Here is a 19,555-nt window from a genome sequence, read left to right on the forward strand (position 1 = left end):
ATGCAGGCTGCACAGCAGTCCTGGGGTAAGTGCCTCCACATCCGTACTGTCGATTACGAACTGACCAAGCTCCCCCACACAGAGCTCGAAAACGCGATAACCGTCTTCGACCCCCAACGCGATGCTCTCTACCAATATGATGAAGCCACACAGAAATCCCTCAATGCCGAACGACCATGGGCTTCCGATCCCTACTATTTCAAGCACGTCAGGGTCTCCGCCACGGCACTATTGAAGATGGTGATGCACGCCCGCTCCGGCGGCTCATTGGAAGTGATGGGTCTAATGCAAGGCTATATCCTACCAAACACCTTCGTCGTGACAGACGCATTCCGCCTGCCCGTCGAGGGTACCGAAACCCGAGTCAATGCGCAAGACGAGGCGAACGAGTACATGGTGTCATATCTGCAATCATGTCGGGATGCGGGACGCATGGAAAATGCTGTTGGATGGTATCACAGTCATCCCGGGTATGGGTGCTGGCTATCGGGCATTGATGTGGCTACGCAGCAAACGCAGCAAATGACGGGTCCGTTCGTTGCTGTTGTCATTGACCCTGAGCGTACCATATCCGCTGGTCGTGTTGAGATTGGTGCCTTCCGTACATTCCCTGATGGCTTTGTCCCGTCCAAGGAGGCTCATGAGGATGATGAATATCAGACTATCCCGCTTGGCAAGGCAGAGGACTTTGGCGCACATGCCAACTCATACTATTCCCTCGACGTCAGCCATTTCAAGAGCACGCTCGATGCAGAAATATTAACTCTTCTGTGGAACAAATACTGGGTTGCAACTCTCAGTCAAAGTCCACTCTTCACCTCGCGCGATTTCGGCAATAAGCAGATGCTGGACCTCGGTCAGAAAGTGCGCAAAGCCGCGCGTGGAATGGAGAGCACCGGGCCTCGAACTACTGGTTCTACCACTAAGGACCAACAGTTGGAAAAGGTCGTCCGTGGTGGACAGCGCATTGTCGCAGAAGAAGCCAAGGGTCTGCTCGCATCGGAAGTGAAGATGAAACTCTTCCACGGCATTGGAAGTGAGCCCTCTTCCACGGCCTGATCCCACATTTTATTGTATCTTAGCCAGTAGATGTTGACATGACCGGCACGCTTCTTTTCTTTTCAACTGGTGTCATTGGCGCTTAGCGGGTTGATGTTTGATATCTTTGCTACATTCGCTGGCATTGTTTCAGTTGACAGGCCTTGCTATGTCCAGCGGCCTCTGCAATGAATCATGATGATAGAGTATCTACAACAGCAGTTCCTGCGAATGAACGAACTTAACGACCTCTCAATCATCAATGTAGTAGTGTAATCCTGCTTTAGTCACGTAGTCTCCACCACACACTCTAGGATTATACCTGCCAACGCGAATTCAGCCCACACATCTAGTATATCAAGGCTAAGAACAAAAAGATATCATAATCAACTTCTATTGACCCGAGATATAAAGCCCAGGCAAAGATCAAATGGTTAGTAGGACACAATAGATACAAAGAAGTAGAAGAAGTAACAACCCAGCTCAAGACCCAGCAGCACAATGTGAATTTGAAAACCCACCGGACAGGAACAGGAACCCAGAAAATGATATCAAGTCGGTCGTGACATAACATTATTCAGAAGACAGCGTCAAGAACATTAACCTGAACAAAAAAGACGAAAGAGAAGAGAAATCCAATCGTCACATCTCGGCGACGACAACACACAACACCAGGGGGGATATGGTGAAAGAGATATGTAAATAAGAAAAGAAATGTGAAAGAGAAGGTGAGAATGGAAGCGGAGGAGCAAAAAAAGAAAAATATACACCGAAGAATACTGTATAGTCGGGATGTGACACGGCACAGTGAGGTTAGGGTAGGTATAGGTACTGTATGGTATGATGAGATGAGGTCGGGGGCGCGCCCTCGGGCTGAAAGTCTCGGATGTGATAGATAAAACAAAGAAAAAGCAAAAGATCCCAGCGAATCAAAGGGGTCTATGTCGGGGAATTGGTATCTGGTATATATCGAGGACCGAAAATGACAACGTCGTCGGTGCAATAATAATGTGCGAAGAAAGAAATGGTGATGGTTATGGTAGTGGTGAACTGCCGCAATGAAGACACTGGCGTTTGGAATGGCCGAGCCCATATGCGGATCATTTGGAACCATTGACATGCAGGCGATAGATCTGACTGCAGGTATCCATCATAGCCCCTTGGGACGGCTCCGACAGGTGAGGAGGTTCGGAGTGGAGACATAAGATTTCCTAAACAGTCACCGGGGTCAAAGAAAGGCCCCAAAAAGGGGACGGCCAGTGTTTATCAAAGACCTGTAAGACAGTGGCCGAAATCGAGTGGCGCCAGTGTTGCCGGTGTCGAATGGGCGAATAGCGGAGTTGTCGAACCTGCTTGGTGGAGCACCCGCAGATGCACCTCGACAGGGATGTTGGCCGGTTACAGGAAACCGGATTCAGATAGCAATCTACGAGATTTCACAAAAGAAAAGAGGTTAGTCTCAACAGCCGAAACAGGTTTGAGAAAACGAGAAAAAAGAAATAGCAGTTGTCTTCTTGCCCGAAAAGGGAAGGGAGTAAGAGGTCAAATTTGGGTATCGCTGAGCAAATGGCAAACGCCACTTAAAAGAACACCAAATGGATCATCGCAAAATTGCGACAGTAGATGCAAATAACAAGGAGCCCTTGTCTCGGCTTGAAGCTTCAGCATACCTTGCAATCTTTTCGTCCTCGCGCTCTCTAGGCTCGATTTCCAAACTCCGTTCATACATGTCGTGTACGTCGCCAGCACCTTGGAGGTTACTGAGAATGTAGTCCTGGAGTTCGCCAACTGGTTGGAGAAGGTAAGGGACGTTCTGGTATTGTTGAATATCCCGAATGACTTCTGCGGTCTTGGCCCGCTTATTGAAGTTGATCAATTCCGATGGTGTAAGCGAAGGAATACCATCCTCAATGAAGGTCAAATCCGTAAGATAAACACCTAGACCTGATTAGTTTCGGATCAAACGGGTAGAAGACTCCAAGTGAGATAATCTTCTCGTGGCTGTGAATCATACCAAAGAATGGGATACAGGGCGGGTTAGCGAGATGCAGGGTCTCTCGGTACTCGCCAAAGTTCTTCGTACTAGCCATAAGCCGGCGCATCTGTTCCAGAATAGCAGATGTGCGTCCGCTGACCTGGCCCCATGTCCGACCCAGACGATGAATGGGTGCGGTTCCAAGGGCTGAGATGATGGATGTCAGTGTGGAGTAGTTGTTCAGAGCGCGACATTTCTACCGAGTCGGGTTAGCAAAGGGTTTGTTAAGCACGATTAAAAGTGCCACCTACATCAGCCACATTCACAAAGTGTTTGATGACTACAACACGCTTCTTAACATCGCCTTGCGTCAGAATCATCTCAGCGACCCAGTTAGTAAGCTGGTTCGAGTGAAGAATCAAAGCCTTGACATTAGGAGAAGGTTCTGGCTCATCAGGGCCAACCTTCTTCTGCCATGTCTTATTCAAACACTCAGTGGGACGAATCTTAGAGTAGAGGCGCGACTCAATAATGGTCAGCTGCCGAGCAAACTCCGTAGGATCAATGTCAAGGAACTTCAGCTTCTTCATGTTCTTGGGAATGATCGGGGGTGGTGCAGCATTGCTCTGGGTAGGAACAAGGCGCTTAACAGTGGTGTCTTGTCCGCGGAGTCGCTGCTCAATCACAGCCAGTAATGTAGGAGTTCCTGGTGTTTTGGTGGTGGCAATAGAGTCACTGGTAAATGTATGGACTCGCCGCAGGAGATCCATGTTCACCTCGTCATTAGGTTCCATCCAAAAGTGATCGAACCAACTCTTGAGGATATTGACAACACGGAATCGAATTGGCTTCTGTTTCCGATCGATCCACATTTGCATGTCATCTTGATTCAAACCGAATGGAGGCTGAACGTTGAAACGCTGGACAAGCATCTCAAATAATTCGGGAGCAGTGGTGAAGGAGCGATAGGTAAGGAGGAAGGTGTTGTTGAAGGACGCATCAAGTTTGTCGTGACGGGTGAGGTGTTCAACCAGTCCAGCCAAGGTTCCGCATTTGAGGATTGGCGAGTCTCCCTTGGTATCATAGAATACTTCGCCTTCGTGGGCCATCTTAAGGAACCAGGGGGTCTCCTCCGGCTCACGGACTGGCTCCCGAATTGGTGGCTCTCGGGTGATAGCTGTAGGCGGTGCCTGGCCAAAGAATCGCTGGGCCTTGTCCATATTTCTGCGGACCTTGTGGTCGCCATCATTTTCTGGTGCGTAGGAGGACGGGATACCAATTGATTCCGAGGCAATCTTGGCCTGAGACTCGCCGCGGTTGTGTGTGTTCTTGTATCCTTCATCTTCTCCGCCTTGGCGGCTTTCACTTCGTGAAATGGGCTCTGGCTCAGAGGGAATTTGTTCCAGGAGGAGCGACAGCGAGAAACTGATCTGGGAGACGTAGTTCTCCAACTGTCTAGCAATGCCTCGTACGGCGTTTACCCGATCGTCGAGTGAATCGCCACGGAGCTCAGCCCACTCATCGGCCAGAGGAGCAGAGATCGCTTGACAGCTGAGAACGAAATCGCCGATGGCATCGTAGACTCTTTGCTTTTGCAAGCTGAAATCTACTAGCTGGGGATTTTGGAAGCTGGTCCCTAGGGGTGCCAAGTTCATCGACTCAACGGAGGAGATCCATGGACGGAATTGTTCAATGACCTTGATGGCCGCAGCCGAAATTGCATCCGCAATATTAGCATGCTCATCCACTGTAACAATTTTCCGGTTGATCACCAATAGTTCTTCCAGTCGACGAATACTGCCGACGAAGGATCTCCGAAGAATGTCGATCGAATCCAGGAAAGCCATGTCAAGAGGGACTGAGGGCTCTGCCCGACAATCTCCTCCATCAGGCACAAGGAATGATGTCGGCCCCGAAGCACTCAGGGAAACACCGTTGTTCTGCCAGCTACCACCGGAAGAACTGCCGCTGACGAAACCAGGAACAATGCGGTGAATAGAATCTCCACGCTGCTGTTGAGCCACATCCACATAGCCATATACGCCCTGCATGACTCCCTCAGCTTCCTGCAGACACTTATTGACCGAGTCGGCGCCAGGCCAGTCAGCAGCGGCAATATGTGATGACAAAACCAACTTGGAGAACTTGGACATCATGTCCCGGAAGTAGGGGTACAGAGCCTTGTTTGTGGAAATAATGGATGGATTGCCAGAATGGTTGTCCGTTGTGTCGGACCCAGCAGCCAGCAGCATGCGAAGATGGTCGGAAATGTCCTCGGCCTTTCGTACATACTCCGCACGTTCACCGCTGAGAAGGGTCTGACGATACGCTTCAACTGCATATCGCATATTATCCACAAGCAGGGACCAGGTGATTGGCGGTGCGAAGCCATCATCGACAAAGTGTTGAGGGAGGTTGGAAGAGATAGAAGGTCTAGAGAAGCTTTCGGTAACAGAAGTACTAGTACTGTTACCTCCGAGGCTGTATGTCGTTTGTAGGGCGTGCTTCATCGGCTGCGAAGCTTTCAGATCTTTCCCGGGCGGGTACAAGGAATCCATGGATGTCGCGGGGGACACACCATCCATCAAGGACTGACGTCGACGGGAGATCGAGTCGTGCGATGCCAACATCAACGACTCTCCCTCCGCCTCCGATGCAGAGCCGTCATACTCGTCCTCATCCCGCTCAAAGCCGCGCGCCATTAATTCAGGAGGTGGCCGTGTCTGATCAGGGACAAAGAAGTTGTTTCGGTCTCGAGGGCCGGTTTCCGTGCTTCCCGTAGGGTTCTCGAAAGGAAGCTCCATCGTAGAATATCCAGTAAGAGTATTGAAGTAGAAAAGACGACCGTCGGGTGTCGCCTGAGGGATCCAAAATGCGGCCTCTTCCTGCTCCTTGGGTGCTGGGATACCCTCGATGGGGAGAATCGGTTGCGAGTCCCGGTGATTTCCTTCTGAGTCAACTTCATCCTCTTCTTGTCCGTCGCCGTATTCATCCTCGAGTCCCGAGTCCGCGCTGAGATCGGTATCTTGGTGGCTGTGCACGAAGTGGTCGCCAAAATCCTCGGCTTCAGTGATTATGGTACAGTAATTACTCGGGAACCAACCGCGAGTGTTTTCGATAACTCCATCCCACCATCCTGTTTCGAGCTGGTTGAGGACCTGGATGATATCGCCTCGGCGGAAGCTCAGACTGGTGTGATCATCGGCGTCATAATCGTACATGGCCCGCACGAACAACGCCGGCGGTTCAGGGCTGACCGCATAGCCGGAGGTGGCCATTTTCGACGGAGAGTGTTTGAGGGGGTTGTAATGTTTGCGCGAGGTACTATTTGCCCGACCGAGATGGCGGGACAGGGCTGTGGGCGTGGTGGCCTGTTCGTTGGTGTACTCGAATGCGGTCGCAACGGTCCCAGACTTGGCCAGCGCAGTAGTGTTGACAGCCAGATCTGCCGCGCGAGTCTGGAACATTGAGAGGCACAAGACAAGCCAGGATCCAGAGACCTTCGAGAGTAGGGGAGGTGAGCTCAGAGTCCGGTCATGACTGAATTCGTCGAGGAGGGGGCGGGAAATTTAGTAACCCACTTTTTCCGGGGCTGCGGTCTCCCAAGATGATCCAGACTCTTTCACTTCACAAAGGACTCAGCCATATAGAGATAGCAACATAGAAATAGAGAAATATATTAGGGGAAGAGGGGAAAGAGAGAGTTGGAGGCGGGACGGATAAGGCGTAGAAAGTGAGAGTTCCTCCTGGTATTGTAATATTACCATGGTGTATCAGCTCTGGACTCAGCCATGAGGCATGTATAAGCAGAGCTCATTGCATTTTATATCTATTTACAGTGCATCTCGACTCAACTTATGGTTATGATAGTTATGTTCTGTCTACGGAATAGTATTGGTTCAATGTGTATAGCTTTACTATGCCTATGTATACGGAGTACAGAGTATTCCCCACTATGTGTGACGAGATTTCCATTACAGTCACATCTCCAGTCAGCTTAGGGACCTTGGAACCTATAGGCCTGTAGAACGCAGTATTGGGAAGCGTTCGGACCTCCAATGAATCGGCAGTTATGATCGACCGCGGCTAGCACATGGGAGAGTGATCTTCTGCAAATTGCCCCTATTTGTACACTTCTTCGCATGTTATACGTAAACTTCCAATAATTGATGGAGGATTCCTAGCTCAAACAGTACTGTAAGGGACAAAGTTCGGTATCTAGACATCTAAAATGTGGACTCGACAATGCAATCCCAAAGTCTCAGGGTCAAAGCTGTCAATGAGACTCAATATCCAACCAAACCAGTGTGACCGTGGCTACAGGGAAGTATTATATTCGGGTAATATATATGAACCCTGGCGTTTCTCAGGAAAAAACAGTCTGGAAGCCGCCAAAAACGTTCTAGAAGGCAGTTTTTAATGTATTTGATAACGAAATACTCTAAAGTGGGTATTCAGTTCCCACCGTCGGGGCTTGGGTTGAATTGAATCGTGCTGACGCTCGTCCCTACAATGTCCGCGCGGCGCGGTCGATGCAAGCATGGGTAGACAAAGATCTTGGATGGCTCAACTACGGCATGGCATGCTAGATGTAGGCATATTCCGAAACGCCAAATCCAGTGTTCAGTGTCCAGTGCCCAGGGACACGAGCGCGTGACACGAGCGCGTCCAGGCATATCAAAAAGAATCACAACATGGCCTTTACATCTCACAATACCCCCACACGTCCTTTCGATCCGCGATAATTCTGCTCGTGACGAAAGAAGCAGCACCCACTCAAACCTCGGGCTCAGATGGTGCGGTTTTATTGGGCTGGAGGTGATAGCATGACCCATTTTCAATTCGGCCACGGCCTGCCTCACTATTTACTTTAGGCTCATACGCCCTTTCCATAGTACGCGATGGCAATTTTCGGTCTGTTACCTATACAGATGATCAGATCGAGACAGTCCTAAAAATGAGGACATAGTCACTTATGCATGACCGTTATCATGCACGGTGGACCCGGAGGCTGGGGATTTATCCACTTTCCGTCTCTCCTCATGGAGATGACTGTGGTTCTAAATAATGTAAGAGGTTGCCCTGCTTTCGGCGTGTATCAGTTAAGTTATTACAATGCGTACATTTACATAAAGCCCTCAGATACTCCGTACTGTAGTTGGGCGATGAGCAAGCAGAACCCTACTTCGGTATGGCCAAGGTAGATCAGGAAAATCATCACAGGCGGGCAATATCGTGCCAATAATGTCGTAACCACATCAGGGCGAGAAAGTGTAATATGGCTCATCAAACTATATACCTGATCATTGTAATAAACCAGTGAGCACGCGGTCCTAGCATGAGCGTATAATTGGGTTCGATGGTAGACCAAACGCCTGAATGTCTAGTATACATTATGTATTCATCATGTACGTAATGCCCCGGGATACCTGGATGTAATTTGTGCATTGGTGGGTATGCTGTGTGTCAAATCAGGAACTTGCTCCGTATCCTTGATCGTGTTCGTGTCGTGCCCCATGCAGGGTTCAATTGCCGACCAAACCTTCTACTCTACTGTATTGGGGTATTACTGACAAGATAAATCAAACCAGGCTGCCAGAGTATGATACAAAGAGGGGATGAACTAGGAGTATGATGTTCCAAGTAGATTCGTTGGTGGGTCGAAGTCCATAGATATATATTTACAATACCTTGACTCAAATGGCCTAGAACACCAACATCTCAATTAAAAGCATGTCTAACAGTCAGAAACAGTTTAACTAAGTACCCGGTTGGTTACTATCCTCCGTAGCACTGCAATCATTGACCAAGATTGCAGCAAGAGTCAAGCATCGGATATACGTACATCGAAATAACCGTCAGCTAGAAAGCCTCACTACTAAGGGTGTAACTCCACTACAAGGCATATTCTACATAGATATAGAGTTGCTAGCAGAATCTATAAGCTGCTATGTTTTCAACTATCCAATGCTTCAATATTCATCAATTGCAACGTATTCCACAAACAAACCAACCAGTCAGAGCTCAAAATCCAACAGCCACCTGAAACCTGGAAGTCCAATTCTCCAGAGCACAGTAAGCTCAAAGTAAAAATCGCCACAGACCCTCCTCGTACCTTGTTCCTTGCAGGACCTCGCAGGAACCCAGAAAAGACCTCATCATCAATCACAAAGCACCCAACCGGACGGGTTTCCACCAGCCGAGACCCAACCCTGCCGCTCGGTGCAAGCCTCATCCAATTGGAAACACTCAGGCAGCGCCCCTAGTTTACCCAGAATCTCGGGTCCCGATGATCCTGACCAGCTCTGCCCCTTTTTTCCCACTCCCACTCCCACTCCCACTTCCATTTTTGCATTTGTTCTGCGAAGGTCATCCTACAAGTTCCTTCTCTTCTCGGCCCACACCCCCTTGCCCTTTCCACCCCCACTTATTTCCAATTCAATCCCAATTCTCGCCCAGCTCGATGGAGTAACTCGTATATAGTCTAATGCACTATGGAAGGCTAGTGGTGTCATTCCTCGACGACCGTCGTCAGACGTTTAAACCTTAGTCAATAGAGCCCTGGGAAATCGAACGTAGAAGGTTCTCCGGGCGTTCCGCGGTCTCCGTTCTCCGTGTCCGCAACTCCTGGTTCCGTTCTGTCGGAGTAAGCTGAGTTGAGCTGGCGCTGAAGCTGGACAATACCGTGTCCGTGTCCACTTTTTCGAGAAAATTCCACGGTTTCCTCCGGGGATAGTTCTACTCTCCGGGCATGTACATTGTACACTGTAAAGTGCAGTAGGAGACCGGTGCCTTTGTTTGATGCCAATGTTGGCATTGGTGTCGGTGTTTGCTTCTTTCTGCATTCAATATTCGATATCCGATATATAAACAACACAGATCCAATAATTACCAATTGTGATTCATCCGTGTTTGAGGCGTGCGCCGTGCTATGCTGTGCTTGTTTGTATCCCCTGCATCGGGCGGACCACCACCAATTAATCCGGGATGCGCACACACCATGCAGTATATGCACGGCACACATCAACACAGCATGCAGCACACCATAGAGTGTTTGATGGCTGATGGCAAATGGCAAAGTGGCGCGCAGAGTCAGAATTATACATGTAGAGTACTATATAGGATCAGATAGCAAAGGAATTGACAGATCAAAGATCGAAACGTGATGTTGGACGGGAGTGAACCATGGACCGGAACCTCTTCCCCGGACTACTTCCCGATCGCGATAGATCATGTTTCCACGGATCGAGACTTGAAAGGGGTGTGCCAGGTGCCAATCCGCGAACAGGGCTGTCAGTTTAGTTGGATATGAAACATATCATACAGTACAGGTCCGCGGATACAGATATGTTTCATTATCAATTTATGTGTACATGTATATGCGCACGCGCTCCGTTGACATGTACACGAAAAGCTTCGGTATACCCGTGTCCGCGTCTCTGGACAATACAGATACAGTCCGAGTCCAGACTCGCGCGTTGGGAAACGGCAAAACGTGTCGAGCACGTACAGTCCAAATTCAATTGACTTTTGAGCTGGACCCGAGCTGGACCTGGACCAAGTAGGCAGGCGGATTTGCGATTGTATTACAGTACTCTGTGTGTATTTCTTGGGAGACCCCACTGACCCGCACTGTACTCCGTGCAAAGGAACTTTACGGAGGACGCGCTGAGAGTGGAGGGTGGAGGGTGTCTTGGATTTTTGCGTTTTTCTCGCTTTTTTTCCAACGGAAGTTGGGGGGGGGGTCCATTGTACAGACCCATCGGTTAGCGAAAGTGTATCGAGGATAGCGCGCACAATGGGGTGCGCCCTGGCAGTTTTCAGCGGGAATTGGCATTGAAATGGATGGAATTGTGGGAAGTGGGAATTTCCGACTATTTAGGCGAGATTCAAGGCTTCACCGTCTCAAGGGTTGGAGTGGATCTTTACCCTACCCTACTGTAGTTGGGCTTCGGTTGATGCTTTCGCAGAAGCGGTGAGGGAGATATTGACACGAAGTCGTCTTCACCGACAAGTGAGCTTCATTAAGGTGTTCCGTAGTGTAGCTTAGCTTGGATAGAGAAATTCCAGACCTGGGCCTGGAGTTGTCGGGACGATGGCGGTGTCCACTAGTTCAGGGGCCGGCGCCGGGGAAGAAGTTCCTGAAATTCTTGCCAGGAACAATTAGAGGTCTGATTCGTAACTGGTCCGATTGGATCCTCATATTGCAGATCCATTACACGGGATCTGTGGATTTTTGATTTCTTGTGTGATTTTGGAATGAGAGAGGGATCCAAGGGATCGGGAATGGGGTGGATCGGGAGGTAAGGACCTTATGTATGCTACCTAGGCACCGTCCAGCACTCCGTAGGTGCGGTCAAGTCACCGATATACTTGACCTTTGTCATTTGTGGTCGAGAACGTTGAACGGGGTCGGTCCGCTGCATCGGGAAGTGGATCGTGCTTTTTGCTGTCCAAAGCCACCCGGGCTTCACCGCTGCGTACATGAAGGGCCAGATCGGAGAAGATTCGATGCTTCGATGATCTGCCGGGAGTCCGGGAGTTTGTTTGGAGGTTCCGGATCAAGGGGGCAGGGCGAGGGGTAATAATTTGATATCTCTCACTATCCAGGTCAATGTACAGTCCATTGTATTGTTGCAATCTCGACGCGAGCGCGTCTCCTCAGTAACCGCGTCCGGGATCATCGGGTCTGATGTAAGTCGACGCGATGCCCCACCCGGGAACTGGCGATACTCAAATTACAGCTGTCAGCGGTGTACTAGTAGAACTAGTACTGTACGTTGACCTCACCGTCCACTGTGGGCCCATTTAGGGGATCGAGAATCCCCAAAGCTCCGATTCGCGCAGATCTATGCATTATGGGCAAGTGATAAGGGCAACGGAGGGGTAGAATGTAATGCTGGAGTGGCACAGTGAACAGCCACACAAGGCGGGGTGACGAGACGGGATATGGACCAGTCAGTAAATGAGGCGAACAAAAGTACGATACCTACGATACCTACGATGAGGGCAAATGCAAAATGATTTCCAGTATACAAGCACCTCATTATATCCCTGTTCGGAGTTTGTGTTGTCGCAGATCGGAGGGGTTGAGAGGGGTTGAACCATGGTACTAATCTTAACATCTACTCTGTCCGGTCACGTAGACACAGAGTAGACATGCAGATGCCCAGATGTACTGTATAATAATAATCCCTGTAGGGGGTAGTCTCACATGCCTAATCTCATATGAGCGAGGGGCATATCCACTATGATCGCCTCTCAGGGGAGCCATGTGGGCGAGAATAATTACGTGTCGAATTTGTATGGTAACAAAGAAAGAAAGGGGAGTGCGTGGTGATAAGAAGGGGGGCTGGTGATGTGAGTAAGCGATGCTTGGGCCCACGACCACTCCCCCTCCCTTCTCGCTTTCCCCCCTCGGTTTCCCAAATTCCTTCTTATTCTCCTCATCTTTCCCCCCCTCCCCTCCTCCTCCCCCCTCCTATCCCACCTTTCTTTCAGCGTTGATTTTTCTTAATTTTTACATTTTGTGGCTGGACACACTTACTTCGATACCCTTTGTTTCCCCCCCCGCTTCATCGCTTCAAGGAATGATCAGACTCCCCAACGAACTCTTGTCGTCGACACGCCTACAAAACCGGTGCGAACTTACCCAGGGGACAATACCACCGTTTACGCTCTAAGTCGATATTCAACATCGATATGGCTCCTTCCGCCCCCGGAGCAGCCAACTCGCCGGCTAAGAAGGCTTCAGCCCCAGAGAAGAAATACAAGTGCCAATTTTGCAATCGCGCATTCAGTAGAAGCGAACATCGCAGTCGTCATGAACGCTCCCGTAAGTAGCAGGTGACTGCGGAACCCGGAGTTACCCTTCTGACTAACTGGCTAACGCGTAAAATAGACACAAAAGAGAGACCCTTCAAGTGCTTAAAATGCCGCAGTACCTTTGTCCGTCGCGACCTTCTATTGCGCCATGATCGAACTGTGCACGCCAAGGATGGTGGAATCCCCCTCGTGGCCGAGGGGCGCAGACGTGGTGGAGGGGTTCAGAAAAACTCATCTGCCCCATCGAAACCGTCGGTCACTGTGGACCCGACGACGTTGGAGCAGATTGAGGCCAGCAGCGATGGTATGGTCGACCTTGAAACTGCAGCCATGTTGATGACAGATTTCCAACATAAGGCTGCAGCAGCGGCGACCGGTCAGGTCTCCGAGCGTTCCGAATCGCTTTCGCCTGGGCGCGGCTACGAGCCCTACCTGTCAGGCAACGCCACTTTGCCGCAGATGCCCTGGGACACCCTTGTCTCCCCCGCGGAAACTGGCTCGATGCCTACCCTCGTCGATCGCCATGGCCCTGTCGGAGACGTTCTCCTGTCCAACTCCCTTCCCATGTCTGGCAACTCTACCCCGAATGCCCTGTCGCCGTACCCCTCCATGACGGGTCCGGTTAGCCCTGTCAACTACCGTCGTTCGCCCGGCCCCAGCCAGGCCCTCACTCTCCCCAAGGCGCCTCAACTCGCTAACGAGATGGAACGCAACTACGTGGTTGACCGGGTACAGAGTGCTGACTCGTTGGGTGCGCTGCCTGACACTTTCCAGCTCCCGCCCACTGTGGCACTGAACCGTTATCTCTCTACTTACTTTAACCTTTACCACCCTCACCTGCCCTTCCTCCACCAGGAATCGTTCCAGCCCGCTCACATCTCGGCACCACTGCTCCTTGCCGTTTTGTCGATCGGCGCTCTGTACACCTTCGAGCGCGAGCACGCTTTCATGCTCCATGTCGGCTCCAAGGTTTTGGTGAACCAGTTCCTCCAACACAAGGACAACTTCGACTCTCGCAAGTGCCCCCTATGGTTGATGCAGGCTACTCTGTTGAACATGGTCTTTGAAAGCTGGAGTGGCGACCCTAAGGGTCTCGAATGGACGTGCTCCATCAAGAGTCTCCTCGCCAACATGGTTGCCGGCAACCGGTACCAACTGAAGGTACGCACCCAGGCCCGCCAGAATGTGCATCCCTCTCGTGAGGAGTGGATCGAGGATGAGTCTTGCCGTCGCACATACTTCGCTGTGTACATTTTCTTCGGCATGTTGACTCTCACGTTCAACCACACTCCTGCCATGAGCTTCGATGAGTTCGACGACCTGGAGCTTCCCTCTTCCGAGTCCCTGTGGAACCTCGACGCCGCCGACGAGGACACCTGGCGCCGCAGCGTTGCTACCAGTGCCCTCACCGTGCGCGAGGCCCACGACTTCCTCTTCCAGGGCGAGCAGACCCGCTACAGTGCTTTCGCCACTCGCGTCCTGATCAATGCCCTGTTCTTGCAGGTCTGGAACCACAAGCGCAGCTTCGAGGCTTTGCAGGACGTGGTTACCGAGTACAAGCTCCGTCTTGCTCTCGAGACTTGGGAGAGCTCCCTGGAGGTGTGCGAGCCCGAGACCATTGTCGTCCCGCTCAGCACCCCCCAGAAGGGCCACCCGCTGATATTCAACTCGATGGCAGTCTACCGCAACACTCGTGCCCGCCTGGAAGTTGACCTGAAGTCCATCCAGGAGGCCATGCGGTATCACTCCTCGTACGAAGTCGCGGCCGCTATGACCGTCGCTCGTGAGAAGGTCAAGCGCTCCCAGGAGATGAACAAGGTTGTTCAGCAATGCTTTGAATGCATTGAGATTGCCGCCATTCAAGGCATCAACTGGGTTGCCAAAACCTCCGCCACTAACTGGAGTGTCGAGCACCCTCTCTGCGGCCTGGATCTGATGGTCATCCTGAGCCTCTGGCTCTACCGCCTGGAACATGACGATGAGCCGGCGACTGAGGCCGAAATGGCCATCTACAACAAAGTGCGCAACCTGTTTGACGACGACGCCATCGATGCCTTTGGCAAGCTCAGCTCCACCGTCGCCCGTGTATGGGGTAACATCCTAGACGGCGTGGTTGTCTGGGGGTAAGTCCTACCCGATTCACTTCTGTTGATCTTTACTAACCATCTCTAGTATCACCAAACTCATGGGCGAGTCGTTCAAGCTGCACTCTCAGGCCCTAGTCGGCTACGAGGATTCCCTCCGCGTCGGCAAGGATCAGCCGATCCACGCAGTGCCAACTAAGTCGCTTGCCAGCGTCGGCACTGCTTATTAAATTTCCTTGAGTTATTTCCTTGAGTTCATCTGCTTTTGATTTATTTCGGGTTCTTACTCTCCTTTGTTGGATGCTTTGGGACACTTCGGCAACGGGACTGGACAATACCAGTGGGCAAGGCGGGGTGTTTGGGATTGAATACTTCGCTTGATATCCCTCTTGGTGGTTCCGGGTTCTTTGGATTGATTTCTCTTTTCTTTGCTTTGCTTTTTTTTTTATTTATGCATCTTCCTGCTTTTCTGCACCAGGGAGTCCAGTGTGGTGTTTCTGCTTTCCGTCTTCGACACCTGGCTGGTCCTGTGTGTTCTCTCGCACTCCATGGAGTTTTCTTCTTTTATTCGGTTCATCTTAACCCCTAATCGTGCCCCCCAGTCCATCTGCTTTTCGTGCTCTCGATACCTTTTGTTTTTCTTGCGTTATTGTTTTTCTTTCCTTTGTGTGCATCTGCATCTGCTTCTCTGGCTGGGTTTCCAGTCGCTGTATTTGATGTTAATTGCCATGTCCTTTTCCCCGTCTATCTTGCGCTTTGCTTTCTGTTCAGCATCGTTTTCACTTTTATTTTTCCTTTCGCCTTTTGTTCTCCTTGCACATGCTTTTATGCCGTTTATATGTACTATACGTAATCGATGAATTTATTATTTGCGGGGACAACCATGATCACTTGTAATAATTTCCGTAACTTGTATGCATAGTAAATAGTATCAGCTCTACTATCTATCCGGAAATGAAGCCGTAAATAAACCACAGACCCACCCATCTCCACCTCCACCAACACTATGCTATCGAGTAAAGAGGTAAACTTACTTCCCAATAGCAACAAACAACCGATCCCCAATATCCCCAAGACCAGGCACAATCATCCCCTTCTCATTAACCCCCGCATCAATAGCTCCAGCCCAAACCTCCACCCCCTCAGCCCAAGTCCCAGCAGCCCGCTTGACACCATCCTCAGAAGCAAGCACACTAAGCATAATAACCTTCTTCACGCCCCAATCTCGCAACAGCTGGATGGCCGCTTCGGCCGTGGCGCCGGTTGCAATGACGGGGTCGAGTAGGACGGCCAGACTTGCTGCTGCGCTGTTCGTTCCCTGGTTTAGGGATGCTGGTGAGGCTGGTGAGAGCTCTGACCGGTGGAACGGGAGGTTGTTGTAGTACTCTACAGGTTGGAGAGTTGCCTTCTCACGGAATAGGCCTAGGTGGTAAACTGGGACTGGGGTTGGGAGGAGGTCGTTTAGGGCTTTCTTTTGTTAGTTTGGGTTTTGTTGGAGGGGAGCCAGATTGGGTGTATTGCAGTGTGGTTGTGACTTTTGGTTTGGGTTTTGGTTATGGGATACAGGTGCAGGAATTGTAATAGGAAAGGTAAGGAAAGGTACAGGTAGAATGTAGATGGGTAATACTGTAGCAGGCGACGGGGAAAGGAGCTTATAGGGTAAAGTACAAGATACTTACCATCAACCATGCCTAGGCCAGACCGCAAGATCGGAACTAGAGCCAGGTCTGCCGGGTCAATGCTCTGGGTCTCATATTCGACACCGAGAGGGGTGCGGTCCTGCAGGGATGTTAGTATTCGGGTTCGGGGGGAATTCTCATGGCTTATATGGGTGAATAGGACTCTCACAGTTCCTGTCTTGGTCAGCTTCAGACCTGCAAAGGCTTCCACGCCCAGAATAGTGGCAATGTCATGAACTAGGCCCCTTGTCTCGCGTGGAGTGGTGGACTCTGAGCGGATGAGGGAGAGTTTAGCGTGCAGACAGGGGTGGGAAGAGACGTGGACATTCTGCGGGAGAGACATGATGGGAATGTGAGAAGAGTATAAAGAAGAGAGAAAGAGAAAAAAAGACACAGAGAGACAGAGAGAGAGGGAGAGAAGAAGAGAAGAGGGGAGTAGCAGTACATGCCTTATCTACTTCCCCTCTATACTAATGTTATCTCCACCTGACCCACATCGGTCTCCGGCAATCTCCATATCTCTATCTTTCTCTTCCTCTTCCTCTGATAGCCAAGGCAATGGAACTGACTGACCTCCAGGTCAGTCATCCATCAGAAACAACCTCCCACCCCCAACCCCAATCTCCCAACCCAACCGAACAATGGCATCCCCTAGCTGAACACGCGCCCAAGCTCGCATCTGCACCCCTCTCTAAACACGCAACCCACCTCTACACCGTCTCCTACCTAATCTTCTTCTCATTACTGGGCACACTAGCCCGCCTCGGACTCCAAGCCCTAACATTTTACACGGGCGCGCCCGTCGTCACCGGCGTGCTATGGGCGAACGTGGGCGGCAGTCTGGTAATGGGATTCCTGGCCGAAGACAAGAATTTGTTTTGGGAGGAATGGGGCGAGAAGCCAGTGCATCAAGACAAAGATGCGCCTCCAGACGCAGGAGCTGTCGAAGCCCATGCGAAGAAACATAAGGCTGTGAAGAAGTCTATCCCGCTGTATATTGGTCTGACGACGGGATTTTGTGGTTGCTTCACCTCTTTCTCGTCGTTCCTTCGGGATGTTTTTCTTGCGCTTGCTAACGCCCTCCCTGACCCGTCGTTGCCTGCCGGATCGACTATTGCGTCGCGAAATGGCGGGTATAGCTTCATGGCGCTCGTTGCAGTTATACTGTTGACAGTATCGCTGAGTTTATCAGCGCTGATCTTCGGCGCGCACCTTGCTCTCGCATTGACGCGCTTTACGCCTACTGTTCCATTCAACCTCACGCGATATGTCCTGGACCGTGTGGTTGTCGTTCTGGCATGGGGCTGTTGGCTCGGCGCAGTGTTTCTAGCGATCTGGCCACCGGACCGACACGATGGCCCGGATGTCTGGCGTGGCCGGGCTGTATTTGCACTCGTCTTTGCGCCACTTGGGTGTCTGTTTCGATTCTATGTCTCGCTGTATTTGAACAGCCGTATTCCTACGTTCCCGCTTGGCACGTTTACTGTTAATATTTTTGGAACTGTCGTTGAGGGTGTTTGTTATGATCTTCAGCATGTCAGTGGTCTTGGGGCTGTGTTTCCTGCTGCTTTGACTGGATGCCAGGTGCTGCAGGGTGTTATGGATGGGTTTTGTGGATGTGCGACGACTATTAGCACTTGGGTTATTGAGTTGAATGGGCTGTCCCGTCGTCGCCATGCTTATGTTTATGGGGTTACTAGTGTGGTTGTTGCTCTTGGGTTCTTGGTTGTTATTATGGGTTCGTTGCTGTGGACGCGTGGGTTCGATGATCCTGTCTGTGGATGATGGATGCCACCTAGCTTGGAGTTTGTAAGATATAGTGTAAATAGAATAATGATAATATAATGTCTACTAGAGGGTTGAGATGAGCATGAAATTTGAGTTATAGAGACATTATGCTGGTATTTCATCGCATTACTGGTGGGATATCAATATCAATTAGCCCATCATTACCGCCAACCGTCATCAAGATATGAGAACCCTCATATTCCTTCTCTTTCTCCTTATCCATCTGTTCCTCTTTCTTCTCCACCCCCTTCACCTCTACTTCAATCCCCGGCCCAATCTCAACAGGACTCATCCCCTCCCTAACAAGATTAACATGCCTCTCACCAACCTCTTCAGCAAAAGTCAAAGCAGTCCCAACAGCAGCAGCAAATCCAGAACCACCAACACTCCCAGTTCGGACGGGACTTACAACCCTCGTCCCAGTCCCAGTCCCAGATCCCCCAAGCGGATTCAGAGGACTAACAGGACTCAGTGGACTCCCAAGCCTAGTCAGGAGTCCGAAAATAGGGGTAAAGATACGATTAGTAGGAAGACAATACAGTATATACAGTACATTTCAGAAACAGAGGAAGCAAAATAAAGATCCGAAGCTGAGGAATACTGTAGGTTGAGGATGCGCAAGGAACAAAGAAATCACACAAATCCCCAAGACCCCAAGCCACCCCGCCTGTGCTGTATGAAAGGAGGCGCAGACCATCGAAGTAGAGCCAAATAAAGAAAAAGCAAAAGCAAAAGTAATAATTGTATAATCACATCGTATTGGCCATATCTATATACACTGATTAAAGGTTAAATAAAATCATGTCATGTACACAAAGGAACATCTCAACAAGAAAAGAACAGAAAAAAAAAGGTATCATGTACAACATGTATACAAACTGCAAATCTATACTCCCGGCAGTACGGCTGGTACACAAAGGGCACACAGTAACAAACATCAAGTTTGCACGTCAGGAAAGACGTAAAGAAATGATAGAAGGCAAAAAAGGGCTCAAATGATAATGGCAATGATCCAATCCCACGCCTGAGAAAGGCCATGGATGCAAAATAGACAATAAAATGGTCAGAAATCCGCTGCAAAGTCTGAACTGGAACTGGAAATGGATATAGGTCCACTTGGTGTGAGCGGATCAAGAAGTGGGCTTGGAGGGTGGGCCCGACGTTTC

At 50.4% G+C, this 19,555-nt stretch overlaps 5 protein-coding genes across 5 annotated transcripts; 3 read left to right on the forward strand and 2 right to left on the reverse strand.

Moving 5' to 3' along the window:
* Positions 1 to 1,059, forward strand: PENARI_c004G02808 (Mov34/MPN/PAD-1 family protein; the record flags this gene model as incomplete). Its single annotated transcript, XM_022629001.1, has 2 exons — positions 1 to 25; positions 83 to 1,059. 2 exons carry the CDS (start codon positions 1 to 3, stop codon positions 1,057 to 1,059), a joined length of 1,002 nt encoding a protein of 333 aa, XP_022491146.1.
* A 365-nt stretch (positions 1,060 to 1,424) lies between these two features.
* Positions 1,425 to 6,480, reverse strand: PENARI_c004G05794 (putative cell division control protein Cdc25; the record flags this gene model as incomplete). The annotated part of the gene is made up of 4 exons (XM_022629158.1): positions 1,425 to 1,431; positions 2,709 to 2,976; positions 3,053 to 3,269; positions 3,325 to 6,480. The coding sequence occupies 4 exons, from the start codon at positions 6,478 to 6,480 to the stop codon at positions 1,425 to 1,427; spliced, it is 3,648 nt and encodes a 1,215-aa protein (XP_022491008.1).
* A 6,235-nt stretch (positions 6,481 to 12,715) lies between these two features.
* On the forward strand, positions 12,716 to 15,152 carry PENARI_c004G08436 (C2H2-type zinc finger protein; the record flags this gene model as incomplete). Its single annotated transcript, XM_022629286.1, has 3 exons — positions 12,716 to 12,848; positions 12,915 to 14,961; positions 15,011 to 15,152. 3 exons carry the CDS (start codon positions 12,716 to 12,718, stop codon positions 15,150 to 15,152), a joined length of 2,322 nt encoding a protein of 773 aa, XP_022490698.1.
* Positions 15,153 to 15,952: 800 nt separating this feature from the next.
* Positions 15,953 to 16,944, reverse strand: PENARI_c004G01384 (uracil phosphoribosyltransferase; the record flags this gene model as incomplete). Its single annotated transcript, XM_022628936.1, has 3 exons — positions 15,953 to 16,389; positions 16,602 to 16,701; positions 16,771 to 16,944. 3 exons carry the CDS (start codon positions 16,942 to 16,944, stop codon positions 15,953 to 15,955), a joined length of 711 nt encoding a protein of 236 aa, XP_022491082.1.
* Positions 16,945 to 17,159: 215 nt separating this feature from the next.
* On the forward strand, positions 17,160 to 18,386 carry PENARI_c004G11479 (FluC/FEX family fluoride channel; the record flags this gene model as incomplete). Its single annotated transcript, XM_022629456.1, has 1 exon — positions 17,160 to 18,386. The coding sequence occupies one exon, from the start codon at positions 17,160 to 17,162 to the stop codon at positions 18,384 to 18,386; it is 1,227 nt and encodes a 408-aa protein (XP_022490927.1).
* Between the last annotated feature and the right edge of the window lie 1,169 nt (positions 18,387 to 19,555).

The sequence above is a fragment of the Penicillium arizonense genome (assembly GCF_001773325.1).
Source record: "Penicillium arizonense strain CBS 141311 chromosome Unknown PENARI_contig004, whole genome shotgun sequence".
In the NCBI taxonomy this organism is placed as follows: Eukaryota; Fungi; Ascomycota; class Eurotiomycetes; order Eurotiales; family Aspergillaceae; genus Penicillium; species Penicillium arizonense.